General features: G+C 44.8%; 1 protein-coding gene across 2 annotated transcripts in view; it reads left to right on the top strand.

Moving 5' to 3' along the window:
* LOC137379083 (microtubule-associated tyrosine carboxypeptidase-like) overlaps positions 1–21,807 on the top strand; it is a 55,172-nt gene that overhangs the window by 14,125 nt on the left and 19,240 nt on the right. Inside the window, exons 2-3 of one of the 2 annotated variants that reach the window (XM_068049728.1) lie at positions 7,458–8,072; positions 12,425–12,568. In XM_068049728.1, coding sequence (XP_067905829.1) covers positions 7,515–8,072; positions 12,425–12,568 — 702 coding nt within the window. In that variant the 5' untranslated portion in view covers positions 7,458–7,514. The remainder of the gene's footprint in view (positions 1–7,457; positions 8,073–12,424; positions 12,569–21,807) is intronic. The other variant, XM_068049729.1, reaches the window with a different exon arrangement.

The raw sequence follows: 21,807 nt of genomic DNA, 5'->3' as shown, positions 1-21,807 counted from the left end.
GCAGGTTATTGCTAAGCAAGTGCCACTTGATAGCACTGTTGATGACACCTTCCATCACTTTACTGATAATTGACAGACTGATGGGGTGGTAATTGGCCAGGTTGGACTTGTCCTGTTTTTGTGTGCGGTACATACCTGGGCAATTTTCCACAATGCCAGTGTTGTAGCTGTACTGGAATAGCTTGGCTAGGGGCACGGCAAGTTCTGGAGCACAGGTCTTCAGTAATATTGCCGGAATGTTGTCAGGACCCATAGCTTTTGCAGTATCCAGTGCCTTCAGTTGTTTCTTCATATCACGCGGAGTGAATCGAATTGACTGAAGTCTGGCATCTGTGATGCTGGGGACTTCAGGAGGAGGCTGAGATGGATCATCAACTCGGCACTTCTGGCTGAAGATTGTTGCAAATGCTTCAGCCTTATCTTTTGCAATGATGTGCTGGGCTTCCCCATCATTGAAGATGGGGATATTTGTGGAGCCACCTCCTCCTTTTAGTTTTTAATTGTTCACCACCGTTCCTGGCTGGATGTGGCAGGACTGCAGAGCTTTGATCTGATCCTTTGCTTATGGGATCTCTTAGCTCCATTGTCGCATGCCGCTTACGCAGTTTGGCACGCAAGTAGTCCTGGGTTGTAGCTTCACTAGGTTGACACTTCATTTTGAGGTATGCCTGGTGCTGCTCCTGACATGCGCTCCTGCATGGAACCAGTGTTGGTCTCCTGGCTTGATGGTAATGCTAGAGTGGGGGATATGCTGGGCCATGATTGTGATTGAGTACAATTTTGCTGCTGCTGATGGCCCACAGTGCCTCATGTATGCCCAGTTTTACATTGCTAGATCTGTTCGAAATCTATCTAGTCAAGAGGAAGAAGGAAGCTTACTTAAGGTTGAGGAAGCAAGGATCAGACAAGGCTCTAGAGGGTTACAAGGTAGCCAGGAAGGAACTGAAGAATGGACTTAGGAGAGCTAGAAGGGGACATGAAAAAGTCTTGGCGGGTAGGATTAAGGAAAATCCCAAGGCGTTCTACACTTATGTGAGGAACAAGAGGATGGCCAGAGTGAGGATAGGGCCGATCAGGGATAGTGGAGGGAACTTGTGCCTGGAGTCGGAGGAGGTAGGGGAGGTCCTAAATGAATACTTTGCTTCAGTATTCACTCGTGAGAGGGACCTGGTCGTTTGTGAGGACAGCGTGGAACAGGCTGATATACTCGAACAGGTTGAGGTTAAGAGGGAGGATGTGCTGGAAATTTTGAATGATATGAGGACAGATAAGTCCCTGGGGCCAGACGGGATATACCCAAGGATATTACGGGAAGCGAGGGAAGAGATTGCTGCGCCTTTGGCGATGATCTTTGCGTCTTCACTGTCCACTGGAGTAGTGCCGGATGATTGGAGGGTGGCAAATGTTGTTCCCTTCTTCAAGAAAGGGAATAGGGATAACCCTGGGAATTATAGACCAGCCAGTCTTACGTCGGTAGTGGGCAAATTATTGGAGAGGATTCTGAGATCAGGATTTATGATTATTTGGAAAAGCATAGTTTGATTAGAGACAGTCAGCATGGCTTTGTGAGGGGCAGGTCAAAGAATTATTGAATTCTTTGAAGATGTGACAAAACACGTTGATGAAGGAAGAGCAGTGGATGTGGTGTATATAGATTTTAGCAAGGCGTTTGATAAGGTTCCCCGTGGTAGGCTCATTCAGAAAGTAAGGAGGCATGGGATACAGGGAAAGCTGGCTGTCTGGATACAGAATTGGCTGGCCCATAGAAGACAGAGGGTGGTAGTAGATGGGAAGTATTCAGCCTGGAGCTCGGTGACCAGTGGTGTTCCGCAGGGATCTGTTCTGGGACCTCTGCTCTTTGTGATTTTTATAAATGACTTGGATGAGGAAGTGGAAGGCTGGGTTAGCAAGTTTGCCAATGACACAAAGGTTGCTGGAGTTGTGGATAGTGTGGAAGGCTGTTGTAGGTTGCAACGGGACATTGACAGGATGCAGAGCTGGGCTGAGAAGTGGCAGATGGAGTTCAACCTGGAAAAGTGTGAAGTGATTCATTTTGGAAGGTCGAATTTGAATGCGGAATACAGGCTTAAAGACAGGATTCTTGGTAGTGTGGAGGAACAGAGGGATCTTGGGGTCCGTGTCCATAGATCACTCAAAGTTGCCACCCAAGTTGATAGGGTTGTTAAGAAGGCGTATGGTGTGTTGGCTTTCATTAACAGGGGGATTGAGTTTAAGAGCCGCGAGGTTATGCTGCAGCTCTATAAGGCCCTGGTTTGACCACACTTGGAATATTGTGTTCAGTTCTGGTAGCCTCATTATAGGAAGGATGTGGAAGCTTTAGAGAGGGTGCAGGGGAGATTTACCAGGATGCTGCCTGGACTGGAGGGCATGTCCTACGAAGAAAGATTGAGGGAGCTGGGGCTTTTCTCATTGGAGCGAAGAAGGATGAGAGGTGACTTGATAGAGGGGTACAAGATGATGAGAAGCATAGATTGAGTGGACAGCCAGAGACTTTTTCCCAGGGTGGAAAGGGCTATCACCAGGGGTCATAATTTTAAGGTGATTGGAGGAAGGTTTCGGGGAGATGTCAGAGGTAGGTTCTTTACACAGGAGTGGTGGGTGCGTGGAATGCGCTGCCAGCGGTAGTAGTAGAAGCAGATACATTAGGGGCATTTAAGCGACTCTTGGATAGGTACATGGATGATAGTAGAATGAAGGGTAGGAAGTTAGTTTGATCTTAGAGTAGGTTAAAGGTTCGGCACAACATCGTGGGCCGAAGGGCCTATACTGTGCTGTACTGTTCTATGTTCTATCCCATTTAGCACGGTGGTAGTGCCACACAACACGATGGAGGGTATCCTCAATGTGAAGGCGGGACTTTGTCTCTACAAGGACTGTGAGGTGGTCACTCCTACCAATACTGTCATGGACAGATGCATCTGTGGCAGGCAGATTGGTGAGGACAAGGTCAAGTATGTTTTTTTCTCTTGTTGGTTCTCTCACCACCTGCCACAGACCCAGTATAGCAGCTATGTCCTTTAGGACTCGGCCAGCTCAGTACTAGTGGTGCTCCTGAGCCACTGTTGATGATGGACTTTGAAATCCCCCACCAAGAGTACATTCTGCACCCTTGCAACCTTCAGTGCTTCCTCCAAGTGTTGTTCAACATGATGGAGTACTGATTCATCAGCTGAGGGAGGGCGGTCGATAATAATCAGCAGGAGATTTCCTTGCCCATGTTTGACCTGATGCCATGAGACTTCATGGGGTCTGGAGTCAATGTTGAGGACTCCCAGGGCAACTCCCTCCCTACTGTATACCACTGTGCCGCCACCTCTGCTGGGTCTGTCCTCTGGTGAGACAGGACATACCCTGGGATGGTGATGGCAGTGTTTGGGGACATTTGTAATGGGGGACTTAGGATAATTTTAACATAGACTGGGGAAATCGCAGTATAATGGGCAAAGAGGGCGAGGAATTCCCGAAATGTGTACAAGAAAACTTTCGTGATCAGGATGTGTCAAGCCCAATGAGGAAGGAATGAGTGCTAGATCTCGTTCTGGGGAATGAAGTGGGGCAAGTCGAGCATGTTTCAGTGGGGGAGCATTTTGGAAACAGTGATTACAATATCATTAGGTTTAAAGTAGTTATGGGAAAGGACAAGGAAAATCAAATGTGGAAATATACAACTGGAAGAAGGCTAATTTCACGGAGTTGGAAAGGGATTTGGCCCAGCTGGATTGGAATCGAAAATTAGCAGGTAAAACAGTAAATGAGCAACAGAAGGCCCTTAATGAGGATAACGTTCTGGGCTCAAGACTTCAGGAAAGATATAAGGAGAGGGAGCAGAGGAATTTTACTGGAATGGTACCAGGATGAGGTACTTCAATACTGTGGAGATACTGGAGAAGCTGGGGTTGTTCTCTTTCGAGCAGAGAAGATTAAGGGGAGATTTGCTAGATGTGTTCAAAATCATGAAGTGTTTTGATAAAGTAAATAAGGAGAAACAGTTTCCAGTGGCAGGAAGATCGGGACCAGAGGACACAGATTTAAGGGAATTGGTGAAAGAATCATGGGGGACACAGGGAAGCAATTAAGGAAAAGAAGGGAGCTATGATCTGGAATGCTCGGCCTGAAAGAGTGGTGGAAGAAAATTTTAAAAGGGAATTGGATAAATACTTGAATGGTGCATATTTACACGGCTATGGGGAAGGAGCAGGGTAGTGGGACGAATGGGATAGCTTTTTCAAAGAGCGGGGATAGACATGATGGGCTGAATGGCTGCCTTCTGTGCTGTACCCTTCTAAGATTCTATGAAATAAAACATGCAGTAATGGGAATAGCAAAGCCAAAGCGGGTAATTGTAACCTAACACACAGAATGGAAAACTGATGTATTGTATGGGCGGTCCTTGTTGTTTACACCCTGCGCGATGTTTTTCTGTTGAAGCTGATGGGGCTGATGTGATCCCATCACCTTTTTGTTTAATCTATTTTCAGTCATTTTAGCACCAGGTGTTTGGTTCATACTTCAATGGACGTAGTCCTTCATTGCTTCCTCACTGAATTGACAGGAGGCCAAACCAGGGATTCCCAGACTGTTTCACCTGGCCCTCAGACCTCTGATTGCTTTTGTATCAAAGCCACAGCGGCTCAGTAGCGAGAATGCCAAGAAGTGATAGGAAATAAAGATTGTAACAGATGCTGCAGTACTAAAGGCAGCAACGCCTGCCCTCCTCCAAACATAGATGCACAAGAATAGAAGCAGATTTTAAATTTAGACCAATTCGACAGCAGTCAGATTTAATCCTTATATCTGATATTGGAACATGTGTTCTGCTCCCCTTTAACTGGTTTAGTGGCTGCATATTGTTTGTGCCTCTCTCTCTCGTCATTTAAGACACTCCTTAAAATGTACCTCTTTGACCAAGCTTTTGGTCACCTGACCTAATATCTCCTTATGTGGTTCGTGTCAAATTTTTACATAGGATATACAGCACAGAAACAGGCCATTCAGCCCAGCCAGTCCGTGCCAGCGTTTATACTTCTCTTGAAAGTTTTGTCTGATTATGCTCCTGTGAAGTGATTTGGAATGTTTTGCTACACTAAAGACACTGTATAAATACAACAAGCAAGATCAATAGCATTCAGCAGTGAAAGAATTACCTTTTGATAATCCCATAAATATATTGTCATGCAGGCCCCCACCTGCCAAGAATGAGGTATATTAATTTTTTCATATGAACATTGATTTTAAACTGTTGCTGGGAGGAAGAAGGCCTGTTACAAGGGCTGCCAGACACTTAGTTGAAAAATATTTGCATACTAACAGACAGTTCTTGTGGACACATTCAACCCACAATGGATTTTGATTGTCAGACATTGAAGGTGTAAGGAAGAACATTCCAGAGACTGCTAAGGTAATACAATCCACAAAAGCCAGGACTGGTTAAACCAGCTGGTCACATGACTAACTGGCTAGTCCAGGGTTTTTTGAACTAGCTACAGAGTTTTTGAACTCAGAAAAACTGTTTGCTCCTGGAGTAAGAAGACCTCTTCTGTCTGCTCCCATCTCTTTCTCACAAGCATCTCGACCCACTGAGGACACATGAACTTCAAGAGAGAAAAGTCTCCTACATTGAACAAGGTTTAAGAATAATACTGGGCCCCAACAAAAAGCGAGACCTACCTACTTCAAGGAATTTACAGCAAACTCGAAGAACAGTAACCAAAACCATCTTCAGATATTGCCTCAAACTTTTCCACTTTATTTCTTCTGCTATTTTCTGTCTCTATCTGCATGTGTGTATCGTGTATGCATGCTAGCGTGGGTGCGTCGCGTATCCGTAGGCATTAACCGAATTAGAGTTTAAGTTCAATAAAGTTCAACCTTTTTTCTTTAAACCTAAGAAAACCTGTTTGACTAGTTTCTTTGCCTTATAATTGGAAGTTAGTGAACAAGATTTCACAAAGGGGGAGCTAAAAAAAACGGTGTGTTTAAAATTAAACCCTCATACAGTAAGACCAGGTCAAGGCTGAGAGGGAACCCTGGACCCCTTTCTCACCTGGTCATAACAATATATATTATAATGAGTCAGTCTCCTGATATTTGAACTAGCTAATCTCTCCTAGTATTGGAGAAGATCCCATCGTATAAGGGCAGGAGCATTAATGCACAGCACATTATTCTGCTGGTAAGCCAGAGCTGGCCATGAATTGGTTTGGAGGCTCATCTGATCTCCCACTGTGAAGCCCTGCTGGGAAAGAGTGTGAAGGACCGTTTTCAGTAATTTGCCTCAGTTCCCAGCGGCTTGCACTAGTCTCTGGCTGAAGTTATGAATCCTTTGGGGATTTCCAGGGCCAGTTGTGTTCAATCTGACCTGTCCTTTTAAGACTATGAAGTCTAGTTGCTATAAAACACCCATCTTGAGGTCAGGTACAGAATGTTTGCTGTTATGCACAATTTGAGGCCAATTAAGAGCCAATATAACTGTTTTTCTGTCTCTTTTTTCAGAATGTTCAATTGTGATTGCTAATGTTGACCTTGCCAGACGGTCACTTTTTAACCTCTTAACCAATGGCACCGATATCCATCGTGTAACGTTCCTACATACACCTTGTCAGAAATTGAAACAGGGACTGATCTGGCCTGAGTGGCTCAGTAACTCAGGGGGTTGTGGGTGACCTTGTGTTGGAAGGCTGTGCTAAAGTCTATTTCCCCCTCTCCCAGTTTTATTCTCTGTTGACTTCAATTAAAGCCTGGCTCAGGTATAAAATCAAAACCTGACCCGGGCCCAACCCGACCACAGCCAACCCGATCCTGAGCCCTTTAATTTATTTTCATGTCCGACCCGACCCGAACCTCCTTCATCTGTTCCGGCAGCAGGCTATTCCTGCAGCTGGAGTTGTGGGGAGTCATGGATAAGCCTGATCTCGTAACTTCCCGGAAGCAGAGTCCAGCCCGATCCGAGCCCGAATGTTGGACTCGGAATTTCGACCCGACCCGAACCTGACACGTAATTTGGTCTAGGCAGCTTCGGGTTGGGTAGCCAGGCTTTAACTTCAATGGATCATAAAATCAACCATGGTGTATATTGGGCACTAAAATGTCTGGTTATAGGGGCCATCGGAGGAAGCCTTTGTGTCTTTTTAAATGTTTGAATTTAACCCTTGGATTCGAGCCTAGTGTCAGACACCTTTAAAATTGGCCAGTTCTGAAGAAGGGTCACTGACCTGAAACGTTAACTCTGCTTCTCTCTCCACAGATGCTGCCAGACCTGCTGAGTATTTCCAGCACTTTCTGTTTTTATTTCAGATTTCTAGCATTTGCAGTATTTTGCTTTTATTTAAAATTGGCAAATCTGTTTCCTAGGGCAGGAAGTGGGGTGCCAAATTAAAATTGAAGTTGACCTCAATTTCACAGAGGACATGATGTCATTTCTTTTTTCTATTGTACAGAATAGTGGCGTGAGGATAAATTTCGACTTCCCACCATACTTCTTCCTGGGTTCGGAGATGGTGCTTGATCCAGGAGCGCAGGCCTTGGCTGGGCCTCAGAAGAACAAGAGGGCCAGCATGACCAAAGTACTCAGGAAAGAGGCCGAAAGAAAGAGCAGTGAGAAAAATGGGATTCGGCCACACAGCAGCCTCACCGCCACGCAGCCAGATGCGCCATTAAGAACTACATCGCAGCCCCTGAGGCCGCTCGGTTACGGCCTGAAGGTCAGCAGATCGCTTGGAGTTGGATCGAGCCTCGTCAGTAATGGGCACTGCAGCTGGATGAGACGGAGTGAAAGTTCGTTCAGCGTGAACAGTGTGGGCTCTGATTGCTCCCGGGCCCGGATCAGGACCGCCACCTCTCTCCCTCACATAGCAAAGTACAATGCACGAGAGCCACCTCCTGTTAAAAGCCCATGCCTCTTGGTGGCACTGAGACCAATAAATGTCGACAAAGAGAAAGAGACGTTTTTCCAGTCCAAGTACACCTACAATCCTCAGTTTGAGTATTCGGAACCCCTCAGCAGCAGCATAATGAGCAAGTACAGTGTAGCCTCTGATCGCTTCATTGAACAGGTGAGAACTACTTCTTGAGTCACAATCTTCTGTTACCTCCATGCTTTTATTACCTCCACACTTGACTCTCCTGGCCAGCCTCCCATCTTCCATTTCAGTTAATTGAAGTCTCTGCTGCCAGTATCCTAACTCTCACCAAGTCCCATTCACCCATGGCTCCTGTGCTCGCTGACCTACATTGGCTCCAGGTCTGGCAATGCCTTGACTTTCAAATTCTTATCCTTGTGTTAAATTCCTCCATAACTTTGATCCTCCCTATCTCTGTAACCTTCCCCAGTCCTACAGCCCTCAAAGATCTCTGTGCTCCTCCAATTCTGGCCACTTTTTTTATTATTCATTCATGGGATGTGGGTGTCGCTGCCTAGGCCATTATTTATTGCCCATCCCTAATTGCCCTCCAAGGTGGTGGTGAGCTGCCTTCTTGAACCTCTGCTGTCCATGTCGGGTAGGTATACCCACAGTGCTGTTAAAAAGGATGTTCCAGGACTTACACCCAGCGACAGTGAAGGAACAGCAATATAGTTCCAAGTCAGGATGGTGTGTGACTTGGAGGGGAACTTGGTGGTGTTCCCATGCATCTGCTGCCCTCGTACTTCTAGGTTGTCCTTCTTACTCTCTGTCCTTGGTGCAATGCTGCAGTGCATCTTGTAGATGGTACACACTGCTGTCACTGTGCGTCGGTGGTGAAGGGAGTGAATAATTGTGGATAGGGTGCCAATTAAGCGGAGTGCTTTGTCCTGGATGTTGTCAAGTTTCTTGAGTGTTGTTGGAGCTGCACTCATCCGGGCAAGTGGAGAGTATTCCATCACACTCCTGACTTGTGCCTTGTGGACATGCTTTGGGGAGTCAGGAGGTGAGTTACTCGCCACAGGATTCCTAGCCTGTGACCTGCTCTATGGTATTTATATGGCGACTCAGTTCAGTTTCTGGTCAATGGTAACCCCCAGGATGTTGATAGTGGGGGATTCAGCAATTGTAATGTCATTGAATGTTAAGGGGAGATGGTTAGATTCGCTGTTGTTGGAGATGGTCATTGCCTGGGACATGTGTGGCGCGAATGTTACTTGCCACTTATCAGCCCAAGCCTGGATATTGTCCAGGTCTTGCTGCATTTCAACTGAAACAGGGTTCAGTATCTGAGGAGTCACGAATGGTGCTGAGAATTGTGCAATCATCAGCGAACATCCCCACTTTTGATCTTTTGATTGAAGGAAGGTCATTGATGAAGCAGCTGAAGATGGTTGGGCCTAGGACACTACCCTGAGGAACTCCTGCAGTGATATCCTGGAGCTGAGACGATTGACCTCCAACAACCACAACCATCATCTTCTTTTGCGCTAGGTGCGACTCCAACCAGCAGAGACTTTTCCACCGATTCCCATTGACTCCAGTTTTGCTAGGGCTCCTTGATGCCATCCTCGGTCAAATGCTGCCTTGATGTCAAGGGCAGTCACTCTCACCTCACCTCTTGAGTTCAGCTCTTTCGTCCATGTTTGAACCAAGGCTGTAATGAGGTCAGGAGCTGAGTGGCCCTGGCAGAACCCAAACTGAGTGTCACTGAGCAGGTTATTGCTAAGAAAGTGCCACTTGATAGCACTGTTGACGACACTTTCCATCACTTTACTGGTGATCGAGAGTAGAATGATGGGGCGGTAATTGGGCGGGTTGGATTTGTCCTGCTTTTTTGTGTACAGGACATACCTGGGCAATTTTCTGCTTCGCCGGGTAGATACCAGTGTTGTAGCTGTACTGGAATAGTTTGGATAGAGACGCAGCAAGTTCTGGAGCACAGGTCTTCAGTACTATTGCTGGAATGTTGTCAGGGCCCATAGTCTTTGTAGTATCCAGTGCCTTTGGTCAATCCTTGATATCACGCAGAGTGAATCGAATTGGCTAAAGGTTGCCATCTGTGATGCTGGGGACTTCAGAAGGAGGCCGAGATAGCCACTTAGTACTTCGGCTGAAGATTGTTGCTACTGCTTCAGCCTTATCTTGTGCACTGATGTGCTGGGCTCCCCCATCATGGAGGATGGGGATATTTGTGGAGCCACCTCCTCTAGTTAGTTGTTTAATTGTCCACCACCATTCACGACTTGAGGTGGCAGGACTACAGAGCTTAGATTGTGATCTGTTGGTTGTGGGAACGCCTAGCTCTGTCTATCGCATGCTGCTTATGCTGTTTAGCACGCAAGTAGTCTTGGGTTGTAGCTTCACCAGGTTGGCACCTTATTTTGAGGTATGCCTGGTGCTGCTCCTGCAATACCCTCCTGCACTCTTCATTGAACCAGGGTTGATCACCCGGCTTGATGGTAATGGTAGAGTGCACCTTGTGCACCTCAGAGATCCATCAACCTGCCATTGGACTATGCCTTCAGCTGTCAATACCCTAAGCTCTGGAATTCCCACCTAAGCCTCTGCATCACTCTCTCTCCTTTAGGAATTTCCTTACAACCTACCTCTTTGACCAATGCTTTGGTTACCAGTTCTAATATCTCTTTATGTGGCTTGGTGTAAAATTTTGTTTGTTGTTGATTCATTGAAGCACCTTGGGATGTTTTACTACGTAAATGCACTACATAATGCACATTGTTGTTGTATTCATCATCACCTGTATTGTGAGCTGGATGGCTGCCCCAGCAAAATAAGGTTGGCCTAAACAATTCTGATGGCAATGTGGGCATATTGTACTGCATGGTGTGGTACTGGGTCATGCAGACAGGAAGGCTCCAGATTTGATCACTGTTCAATACTAAGTTAGCTGGTCTCAGCCCTGCTGGATGATGGGTGGGGAGAGTGGAGTAGGGAGTTTGTGGTTACAATTGGACTGCATTTTAATGCAGTTTCTGCCTGGGTTTTGGTCCCGTGTGGTTTCTGCCTGGGTGTTATGTTTAATGTAGTTTCAGCCTTGGCATTTGTTTAATGTAGTAACACATTTCTCCAATGTCTTGTGGCTCAGCTGCTGCTGTCGACATTCTGATTTGTCTGAGATGATCCACAGTTTCACATCGAATTCAATTTGAGGATTAATTCCAAACTGCAGCATGCAGAAAACTTTGTACTGACAGGAGAATTGGATTAGCTTCCGAAAGCTTACTGATTGTAGGTTGTGTTTAATGGAGTTTAGTTTGATGGCTTTAATTCTCTTTGAGCTGCTGTGATGGCTCAATGGGTTTGATCAATGGATAGCCAAGGTTTACAGTGCCGAAAGTGCCACATTTGGTTATTGGTCTTTGCTCAGTTCAGTGAACGTAGTAGGGGTGCGAGTGGAGCGACTACAATTGGTATCAGTGCCTGTTCGATATCACGTATTGTCCAGTCCAAAACCAAATAGACAGCAGGGCCAAGGGACACAAATTAAGAAAAGGTTTTTTAAAAAAAAATTACTGAGGTAAATTATTTCAATTATTGTGTGACCTCGGCTTTAAATTGATGGCATTGGGCTTACATTTATTTCAATTCTGTATGTTAATGAGCCTGTGTGCTTCGATCTATCTCAGCCTGTGTTTCCATTTGTCTTTTACTTTCTTCATTTTCCTCTGTCTTGTGTCTCTGTCTCTTTCTGTCTCTCTATCACTGTCTGTCTCAGTCTCTATGTGTGTGTGTGTCTCTCTATGCTGCAGATTTCCAATCTACCCTTGGTATAACCTATGCTAATTTAGATACAATGCCTCTTGCTCTTTATTAATGATGTATTTACTTTTGTAAAATGTTGTCCCTTTTTTTCTTTAGTTTCTTGTATATTTGAGAGGGCAAATGGTATAACGGTTGATCTGAAAGTTGTCACGTCTGCCTGTGCAGTACACCCTCAGTACTACCCTCGCCATCCCCAATGTTTGCGTATTTTGTCCAGCAATGGTTGCTGGGCTGGAATCAGCAGTGAAAGTCTCAACTGATTCCATTATCTTTTGCCATTCTGAGCTTGAGAACACCATTATAGTGCTCACCCCTCAACCCAAATTGATATCATCTACTTCTGCATGAGGCTGGGACCTTTGGGTCTGCAGAGCTCAATACAGTAGCTTGCTTTGTACATATTCACTGAGCTGGAGATAACCAAGGAAACATGTTTAGCAGTTTACTGACTCCTTGATGGGCCCCATTCGAGAGTTGAGTAAGAATTCAGGAGACCTCCATCAGATAGGTAGAAAGTCATACAAGACCAGATTGGGAGAGTTCCGAAGAAGGGTCACTGACCCGAAACGTTAACTCTGCTTCTCTTTCCACAGATGCTGCCAGACCTGCTGAGTGATTCCAGCATTTCTTGTTTTTATTTGGGAGACCAATAGCTGGGGAAGAGTTGGAATGAGATACTGCGGAGTAACCACAATCCTATTCCCTTGTCTTTCTTCCAGGCTGTACGGATCATGAAGAGTGTGGTGAAGATGTACGGCAGCTACGAGAACTTTGAGGTGGCCACAGGAGGCGCTATGCTGTCAAAGAGTAAAATTTGGACCTGCATCAGAAGCTACATGCGGAAGGAGGGGTGCTCTGGAGAGGTGAGGGAGATGAAAAGCCTGTGTTCTCACAAAGACTAACGCACAAATGTTTGTCTGTTTCTTCTGTATGTGTGCACATTCTAATGTTCAGCTTCCTCTAGAACCCCACAGCTGATTTGCCTCTCCATATTCCAGTACATTTGATTCTTGTTTTTTACCCCCAGTTTCTTTTCGCATCCTCAGGCTACGGGTATTGGTAACAAGGCCAAGATTTATTGCCCATCTCTAATTGCTCTAGTTGCCCTTAATATGGTGGTGGTGGGCCATCATCATGAACTGCTGCAGTCTGTGAGAGGAAGGTAATGTCATTAGGTATGGAGTTAGAGGATTTTGACTCCATGACCATGAAGGAGCAACGACTATATGTTCAAGTCAGGATGGTGTGTGATTTGGAGGGGAACTTTGAGGTGATGGTGTTCCCATGTGCCTGCTGCTCTTTTCCCTCTAGATAGTGAGACGTGTACCAGAGGCCCTGACTCCTGGCTGAGGCGCAGTTCCACAGCGGTCAGCAGCTCTCTAGTACACTGCTTAGGGGGGCCCATTCTCCACGTATGCCAGCCATGGAAGGTTTTCAAAGAATGGTAAATGTTTGGAACAATCTACTGAACAAAGCAATGGTGAAGATGCACTAAAAGGAGTGGCTTTGATTGGCTGAGAAACAGTTTCTTCTCCTGATTTTTCTTACAGCCCCAACAACTCCTTTCCAGGAATAGCCAATGGATAGGATTTATTAGCAGGAAGCCTGGTGGCATTATCATTCTTTTCCATCTCTGGACTATTGAGGACTACTACAACACCACAGTTGGCACTGAGCTGGGATTGGCTATTTTTGTTTTCTTATAGCTGTTGGTTTCTCATTTGGTGTCAGGATCACTGTGAGCTGGTTGCGCTAAAATGCTTTGAAAGATTTAAAAAAGGAATTAGTTTTAGTACTTCACTTGCAGCAAGATGCGATCTCTGCCCAAGATCCCTTCAATATGAGCATAGGAAAAAAACAGCTGGTCCATTTAGTCCCATTGAGAATGTGACACCGACTGGAGCTCTCATAGCCCAGGCTCTCAAAGGGGCCAGGAATAGAGATAATAAAGGTACACCCGGTCAGACAAGGAGTCCACCTGAGGGTGGGATTGTGGTTGGTGGGGGCGGGGGTTTGGGGTGGTGGTGAAAGTGTTCATGCAGGATTGTAGCTTGTAATAAAGATCATTTTATTTTTAAATTACAGTTTTTTTATAGTGAATTCCCCTTTCTAAAGCTGTGGGCATCTCTGTTGTTTCCGAGTGGTGGGAGACCCTGTCCCATATACCAACACTCTCCTCACGCACCCACTGTCCCAGCCACCTCTGCTGGCCTTCCTGTTTACAATGGCAGGTACTCAAGATCCAATTCTGATTTCGCAAGCGGCAGGCAAATCATGATCCACCCTCACCACTAGCCTGCAGACATTGTCGGGGGTCAGTGCCAGAGGTCCTGGGGGGATTGATACCCTTCCCTCTCCTAGTGGATTATCAGGGTCCAGATTCGTTCCTTGATTGCAAGTTCAGAGGTTCAGGTTTTATTTGAAGAAACAGTTGCCTTGTTATGGTCACAAGCCGGTCTGTAGTTTGCCTTGTTTTCTCATATTATTCCTCTAAGCTAGATAGAAACTGAAAATCTATCTCGCATGACTCCATTGTGTCTATTTTTAGGAAAGTGATATAACAAAGCCATGTTTCATTTGAGGAAGCACGTCCAGGAACTTCTACTGTTGCAAAATCTAAGCAATGTCAGGAGGTCTCACTTATTTTTATTATATATTTATATATGCTCCTTCTGTCCGTTACCCCTTTCCTCCCTAAAGACACTGACTGTTGGAATTTATTATTCACAGGCAGTTCCAGCCACCCAGTACCTGATCCAAATGGGTGACTAAGTGTTGGGGTACTGGGCCAAGGAAACTCCCAGGTTCAATCCCTGGCCTGTTCTATGGATCATTTAGGAATCTGGAACTGGGGCTACAATTTGAAGAAGAAATAAAGACTTGCATTTATATAGCACCATTCACGCCTTGGGATGCCCCAAAGAACTTTACAGCCAATGAAGTATTTTTGGAGTGCAGTTGCTGTTGTAATGCAGAAAATGTAGCAGTCAATTTGTGCACTGCAAGGCCCCAGAAACAGCAATGAGATAATGACCAGTTGGCTGGTTTTTAAAAAATATTGGTTGAGGAATTAATGTTAGCCAGAACCCCTTCTTTGAAATAGTGCCATGGGATCTATACATCCACATGAGAGAGCAGATGAGTCCTCAGGCTAACGTCTTGTCTGAAAGGCAGTACCTCTGCAAATGCAGCACTCACTCATCACTGCACTGGTGTGATAGCCTTCTCAAGTGGATGCAAAAGACGCCATGGCACTATTTTTAAGGAGAGTGAGAGAGTTCGCCCTGGTGTCCTGGCCAACATCTAAAAACAGACCATCTGGCCATTTTAACACTGCTGTTTTTTAGAACCTCGCTGACCGCAAATTGGCTGTTGCATTTCCTACAATACAACAGTGACTACACTTCAAAAATACTTCATTGGCAGGAAAGCACTTTTGGAATATCCTGAGGCCATGAAAGGTGTTATATAAATCGAGGTTCTTCCTTTAATGTCCCTCTTTAGAGTTTCTTACATTCAGTTTTCCCTTTTTCTCTGTTCTGTTTTCGGGCTCTCTGGACTCTTTTTCGTCTCTTGCTGTTTTTCTGTTCCACTCTGCTCTCTTTTTTATTCCGAGTTCTCTTTCTCTCACTCTATCTGCTCTGTTTGTGCTCTGAGCTTAACTTTCCTTTCTCTTTCAGTTCATCCTAGCCAAGAAAGAAAATGCTTTTGCTATGTTTATAATAAATAGCGAACAAATCAAGTCTAGATGAATGACAGAACTACCACAAATCTCCAATACATATAGAATGATTTACATTTTTCCTTCCTTTCGTATCTTTGTGACTGTAAGGCACTGCCGGATTTCTCCCTAGTGTTGGGACCCAGTCAGAGATGCCTGATTCCAGTTCCTACGTTGACTGTAATCTGATTCATTTCTTTTTGTATGTTTTTAATTGCAACATGTTGACATACAACAGTGTGCAATTGGACATCATGCCCCCTCCGAGCTCATTTTGTCCCTGAGACCGCAGAAAGCACCTTCCAAACTTGCGACCTCTACCACCTAGAAGGACAAGGGCAGCAAATACATGGGAACACCACCACCTGCAAGTTCCCCTCCAAGTCCACACCATCCTGACTTGGTACTATATGACTGTTCCTTCACTGGCGCTGGGTCAAAATCCTGGAACTCCCTTCCTAACAGCACTGTAGGTGTACCCACCCCAATGGGCTGCAGCGGTTCAAGAAGGCAGCTCACCACCACCTTCCCAAGTGCAATTAGGGATGGGCAATATATCAATTTCACTTATCTGAGTTTTTTCCTTTTTTTCCCTCTGGTTTCCTTCCTCTTTCTTTTCACTCCCCCCCTTTATCTCTACCTCTCCTTTTCTTCCATGCCTTTCTATTTCACTCAATGCTTTCCTCCTTTTCGGCCTCCTCTCACTCATTCTGCACCATTGCTTCGTATTTTTTTAATACAGCCTCACTGGACTAAGACATTGCCAACTTGAATTTGAATCCAGGAGCTCCAGACAAAGCTGCCTTGAGGGCTGCTCAGATTCTTTGCTGTATAAATTACTGCCTGCTATTGTTGAGTTACCGAACCACGGGGGAGTATAGCAGATATGATGCTAGACGGGGCAGTGACAAGTAAACGTTGATGTACATCGTTGCTGCAGTTCTGGCAATAAAACTGTAAATGTGACGTCAATCCAAGATCCTGCAGCTTTCCATTATTCTGATTAAAACAAAATCTGCTCAATCCCCTTGGCTCCTTTCATGATTAATTAGTCATGAACACCTCAGGAGCAAAAGAACTCGCTTGTCTGAACTCAGTCATTCTGTGGTGTATTTTGATTGTTGTTGCTGAGACTCATTAACCATTGCCTGAAGGTCGCGCACCAGTTTTCTGTCATTGGTCCGTAGCCAAGATGGCCGTCGGCTCTGCTCCTCTCCTCATGTTGCCTTTGACCGATCTCCAGGAAGCATCCACCAGGGAGCAGGCAGAGGCAGACAGCCACATTTAACTTTCATGCACCTGGATCTACTGGGCCTGGCTCTGTCTGATTTAGGTTGTTTTGACTGACTTGAACTTGTGCTCTGCTGCTATCTGCAGAGATGCAGCATGAAGCTGCCCTGTATTTTAATAAACTGCTGTTGTCTCACTGAACTTCATCTGAACCTGATAATCAAATGGAGAAAGATTTCCCTCTCACCACCACTTCTGGTGAAACGTTCTAGACAAGAAAGAAAATCCTTTTGCTATGTTTATAATGTATAGTGAACAAAGCAAGCCTAGATGAATGACAGGGCTACCGCAAATCTCCAATACATATATAATTTACATTTTTCCTTCCCTTTGTCACTTTGTAACTGTAAGGCAATGCCAGCCTTCTCCCTCGTGTTGGGCCCAGTCAGAGATGCCTGATTCCAGTTCCTACGTTGACTGTAATCTGATTCATTTCCTTATGTATGTTTTTAATTACAACATGTTGACATATATCAATGTGCAATCAGACATCATGCCCCCTCCGAGCTCATTTTGTCCCTGAGACCCACCTCCTGCTCCTTTGACCCTATTCCCACTGAACTGCTGATCCCAAATCAGTGTCCATTTTTCCTGGCACTTCATGTTTGAATCCCTCCAATTGGGTTTCCACCTCTGTCACGGTACTAAGACAAAATCACAAATGACATCCTATGTGACTGTGACAAAGGTAAACTTTCCCTCCTCATCCTCCTTGACCTGTCTGCAGCCTTTGATGTGATTGACTACTGCATCCTCCTGAAGCGTCTCTCCATTGTCATTTAACTGGGTGGGACTGCACTCACCTGGTTCCATTCTTATCTATCTAATCGTAGCCAGAGAATCACTTGCAATGGATTCTTTTCCTGCTTCCACACCATTGCCTCTAGTTTCCCCAAAAGATCTATCCTTGGCCCCCCTCCTATTTCTCGTATTCCTGCTGTCCCTCAGTGGCATCATCCAACAAAACAGCATCAGTTTCCACATGTACGCTGATGACACCCAACTCTACCTCACTACCAGCTCTCTCGTCCCCTCCACTGTCACTAAACTGACTGCTTCTCCAACATCCTGTACGGAATGAAGAGAAATTTCCTGCTATTTGTTGGGAAGACCGAAACCATTGTCCTCGGTATCCGCTACAAACTCTGCTCACTATATTCTAACTCCATCCCTCTTCCTGGCGAGCATCTGAGGCTGAATCAGACTGTTCTCAACCTTGGTGTCATATTTGCCCCGAGATGAACTTCCAACCAATATCCACGCCATCGCTCAAACCTGCCTATTTCCACCTTTATAACATGGCACAATTCTACCCTGCCTCAGCTCATCTGCTGCCAAAATCCTCATCCATGTTTTTGTTACTTCTAGAATTGACTATTCCAACAAACACCTGGCTGGTCTCCCACTTTCTACCCTCTGTAAACTTAAGACCTTCTAAAACTCTGCTGCCCATGTCCTATCCTGCACCAAGTGCTGTTCACACATCACCCCTGTCCTTGCTTACCTACATTGGCCCCCGGTTAACCAATGCCTCGATTTTAAAATTCTCATTCTTGTTTTCAAATCTCTCCATGACCTCTCCCCTCTTTATCTCTGTAATCTCCTCCAGCACCACAACCCTTTAGGATATCTGCACTCCATAATTCTGGCTGCTTGACCATGCCCAATTTTAATCATTCCATCATTGGGTGCCTGTACCTTCAGTTGTCTGTGCCCTATGCTCTGGAATTCCCTTCCTAAGCCTCACTGCCTCTCTATTTGTCTTTTCTCCTTTAAGACCCTCTTTAAAACCTACCTCTTTGACCAAGCGTTTGGCCATTTGCCCTAATATGTGGCTCGATGTCAAATTCTGCTATATAATGCTCTTGAATCGCCTTGGGACTTTTATTATGTTAAACGTGCCATATAAATACAATTGTTGGTGTAGTCTGCTATAGACACATTGTATTGTGATAATGTACAGTATCAATATGTATTGTGGTAGTATGCATGAAGTATTATGGTAGCCTGTATTGTACATGTTACACTGTGATGGAGTAGGGTTTATTAGATTAGATTAGATTAGATTAGAGATACAGCACTGAAACAGGCCCTTCGGCCCACCGAGTCTGTGCCGAACATCAACCACCCATTTATACTAATCCTACACTAATCCCATATTCCCACCAAACATCCCCACCTGTCCCTATATTTCCCTACCACCTACCTATACTAGTGACAATTTATAATGGCCAATTTACCTATCAACCTGCAAGTCTTTTGGCTTGTGGGAGGAAACCGGAGCACCCGGAGAAAACCCACGTAGACACAGGGAGAACTTGCAAACTCCACACAGGCAGTACCCGGAATCGAACCCGGGTCCCTGGAGCTGTGAGGCTGCGGCGCTAACCACTGCGCCACTGTGCCGCCCTGTGGCAGTGTACAGTATAGATGGAATACTGTGGTTATCTATGGCACACTGTTGTGATATTTGTAATAGTGAACTGTGTACTTGGTATTGTGTGGTAGTATCCAGTGTCTATGATGTATTGTTAGTTTTAGTCCATTGACTTCAGAAGAACCAAGAATAGCGGAGGATGTAAAATGAGCAGCCAATCCACTACAGCCTGTGTTCCACCCTCTGTTAAAGTGCAAATTCACCCCTTGTATTGGTGGCAGTAATCTATCACTGTTATGTCTCCTGATTCTGAACCTTTTCTGGTTCCCATATATTAGAAATAATACATTTTAGACTTGGAAAGGCTTGAACTTTTTGTTAATATGCTCAGCTTCCATGCTGCCTAGTATAGGACTGCCTTAGGCTGGTGTCCTGTTACACATCACATGACTCTCCAGTGCAGCCGTGAATGTGCCCCCCACTCCCGGAACACTTACACATAACAATTAGTTCCTAGATAATTAGTTCCTAGCACTTTACAGATGGTATAACAATAGATAACATCCCTCTTTAAAAACATAATGTCCTTATATCAATATAACTGTATCAGTCATTAACTTTTTCTAAACTAAAGAAGATTATCAACCGACTTTTGGAAATAATCTGAATGCCTTTAAGTGTCTCTTATAGTGTGTATTCTTCTCTAAAAATATTATTCACCATATCACTTATGTAGTAAGATGCTGCACCTCCATCTTATAGATTTGGCATTCATTGCTCTCGGTGGTGAGTTGGCACACTGCACAGGCGATATTGTGCTTGTTGCTCTTGTTGTAGGAGTTGTGCTTGCTGTTGCTAATATTGTGTCACTTTCTGGTGACGTTGTTAATGTGGTCTCACTGGATAGTAATGTTTCCGGTATTGTTGATGGTCTTTTCTGTTTTTACAACTCAGCTGCAGGTCGAATATGAATTCTGTTCCTTCTCATTTGGTTACCAGTTTTGGTCTCAATGATGTATGACCTTGGAGTCTCAGCTTCACCAACAATTTTTGCTGGGCTCCAGGTTTTCGTGATTGAATCCTGTACATGTACAGTTTGTCCTTTCAACAGCTCAGGTAGGAATTTAGTATGCTTGTTGAAGTGTTGCTCTCGTCTTACCTGTGCTTCAGTGAGTTGTTGTCTCACTTCCTCCTGGTCACTTGAAGGATGTATTTAGCTTGGCATGGTAGTCTTATATTTTCTTCCATTCAACAGCTCTGCAGGTGATTTTAATTCAGTCTTGAGAGGTGTGGATCGGAGTGACAATAAGGCCAGGTTTGGGTCTTCCTTCACAAGGGTTCTTTTGACTGTCTGGACGTGTCTTTCTATAATAAACCCGTGTCCCTGTGGGTAGTGTGGTGATGAGGTGATGGTGTTGAACCCATACTGGTCAGCAAATTCCTTAACTTCTATGGATGTGAATTGGGTGCCATTGTCACATATTAATCTTTCAGGAATCTCTTGCTCAGCGAACTGAACTCATACTGCTGAGATGATTGTTGTGGCTCTCAAGTCTTTCATCTTCCAGATAAAAGGGATCTTTGAGTATTTTTCTGTGACTATGAGGTACCATTCTTGATTATGTGTGAATAAATCGACTCCTGCAGTATGCCATGGTCTGGGTGGTACTTCGTAGCTATCATCTCCTCTTTTTGCTGTGTGTTTCTGTACTTGGTGGCATACATTGCATGTAGACACCATATTTTTGATGTCTTTGTAATGCCTATCCAGTACACAGCTGATCTGGCTCTGAGCTTACACTTCTCCATTCCCATGTGGCCTTCATGTATCTTTTGGAGATGTTCTTTCTGTATTGTTTTGGGTATGATTATTCTGGATCCGGCCAGCAGAACACCATCTCCTAGTGAAATGTTATCTCTGATAGACCAGTACTGCTGTATTGCTGGCTGTGTTTGCTGTATCTTATCAGGCCATCCCTGGATTACTTGCTGAGATAGCATCTGTAACTCCTCGTCTTTACTGGTCTCATCTCTAACTTGACTAAGTTTGGTGGTGTTACATTCACTAGGTAATGATTCTTTATTTCTAGATCTTCCATTTCGTGTTTCTCCTGTGGTGCCAGCACCATTTCTCTTCCTGGCTTGTATTTCAGAGTGCAATCATCACTCTGAAGTCTCAAGAGTAACCTCTGCAGTCTTGTTGGTGCTTTATATTGTAACGTCCAAGGCGGGAGGAGTGCACTGTTTATTCTAGTTCCACTTCTCCACGGGCCACAAGATATATTTAAATTTTCCCACTTACGGGTACGGTCAATCATATACTGTATTTTCCCCAGAATAAAACACACCAACCAGGTTTCTTTAATAAACAACAAAATTATCAGTTTATTATAAAACAAGTCTTAACCAGTAATGAAGTAAAACATAAACACACTGGAAATACAGGGAGGTAGTGAAGATGGGGGAAGTGAGTGAAGTGGCAGGGATCAGCAACTGACCAGCCTATCTTTATAGTGGTATGTTTTGCAAACAAAAGAAAGAAAGACTTGCATTTATATAGTTCCTTTCATGACTTCAGGCCATTTCAAACTGCTTTATTGCCAAAGTAATTCTTTCTTTGAAGTGTAGTCACAGTTGTAATGTAGGAAATGCGGCAGCCAATTTGTGCACGGCAAGATCCCCAAACAGTAATGAAATAATGACCATAATAATAA

Source organism: Heterodontus francisci, chromosome 17, assembly GCF_036365525.1.
Source record: "Heterodontus francisci isolate sHetFra1 chromosome 17, sHetFra1.hap1, whole genome shotgun sequence".
NCBI lineage: Eukaryota > Metazoa > Chordata > Chondrichthyes > Heterodontiformes > Heterodontidae > Heterodontus > Heterodontus francisci.
Note: the sequence above shows the minus strand (reverse complement) of the source record. Positions and strands in the feature narration are given on the sequence as shown.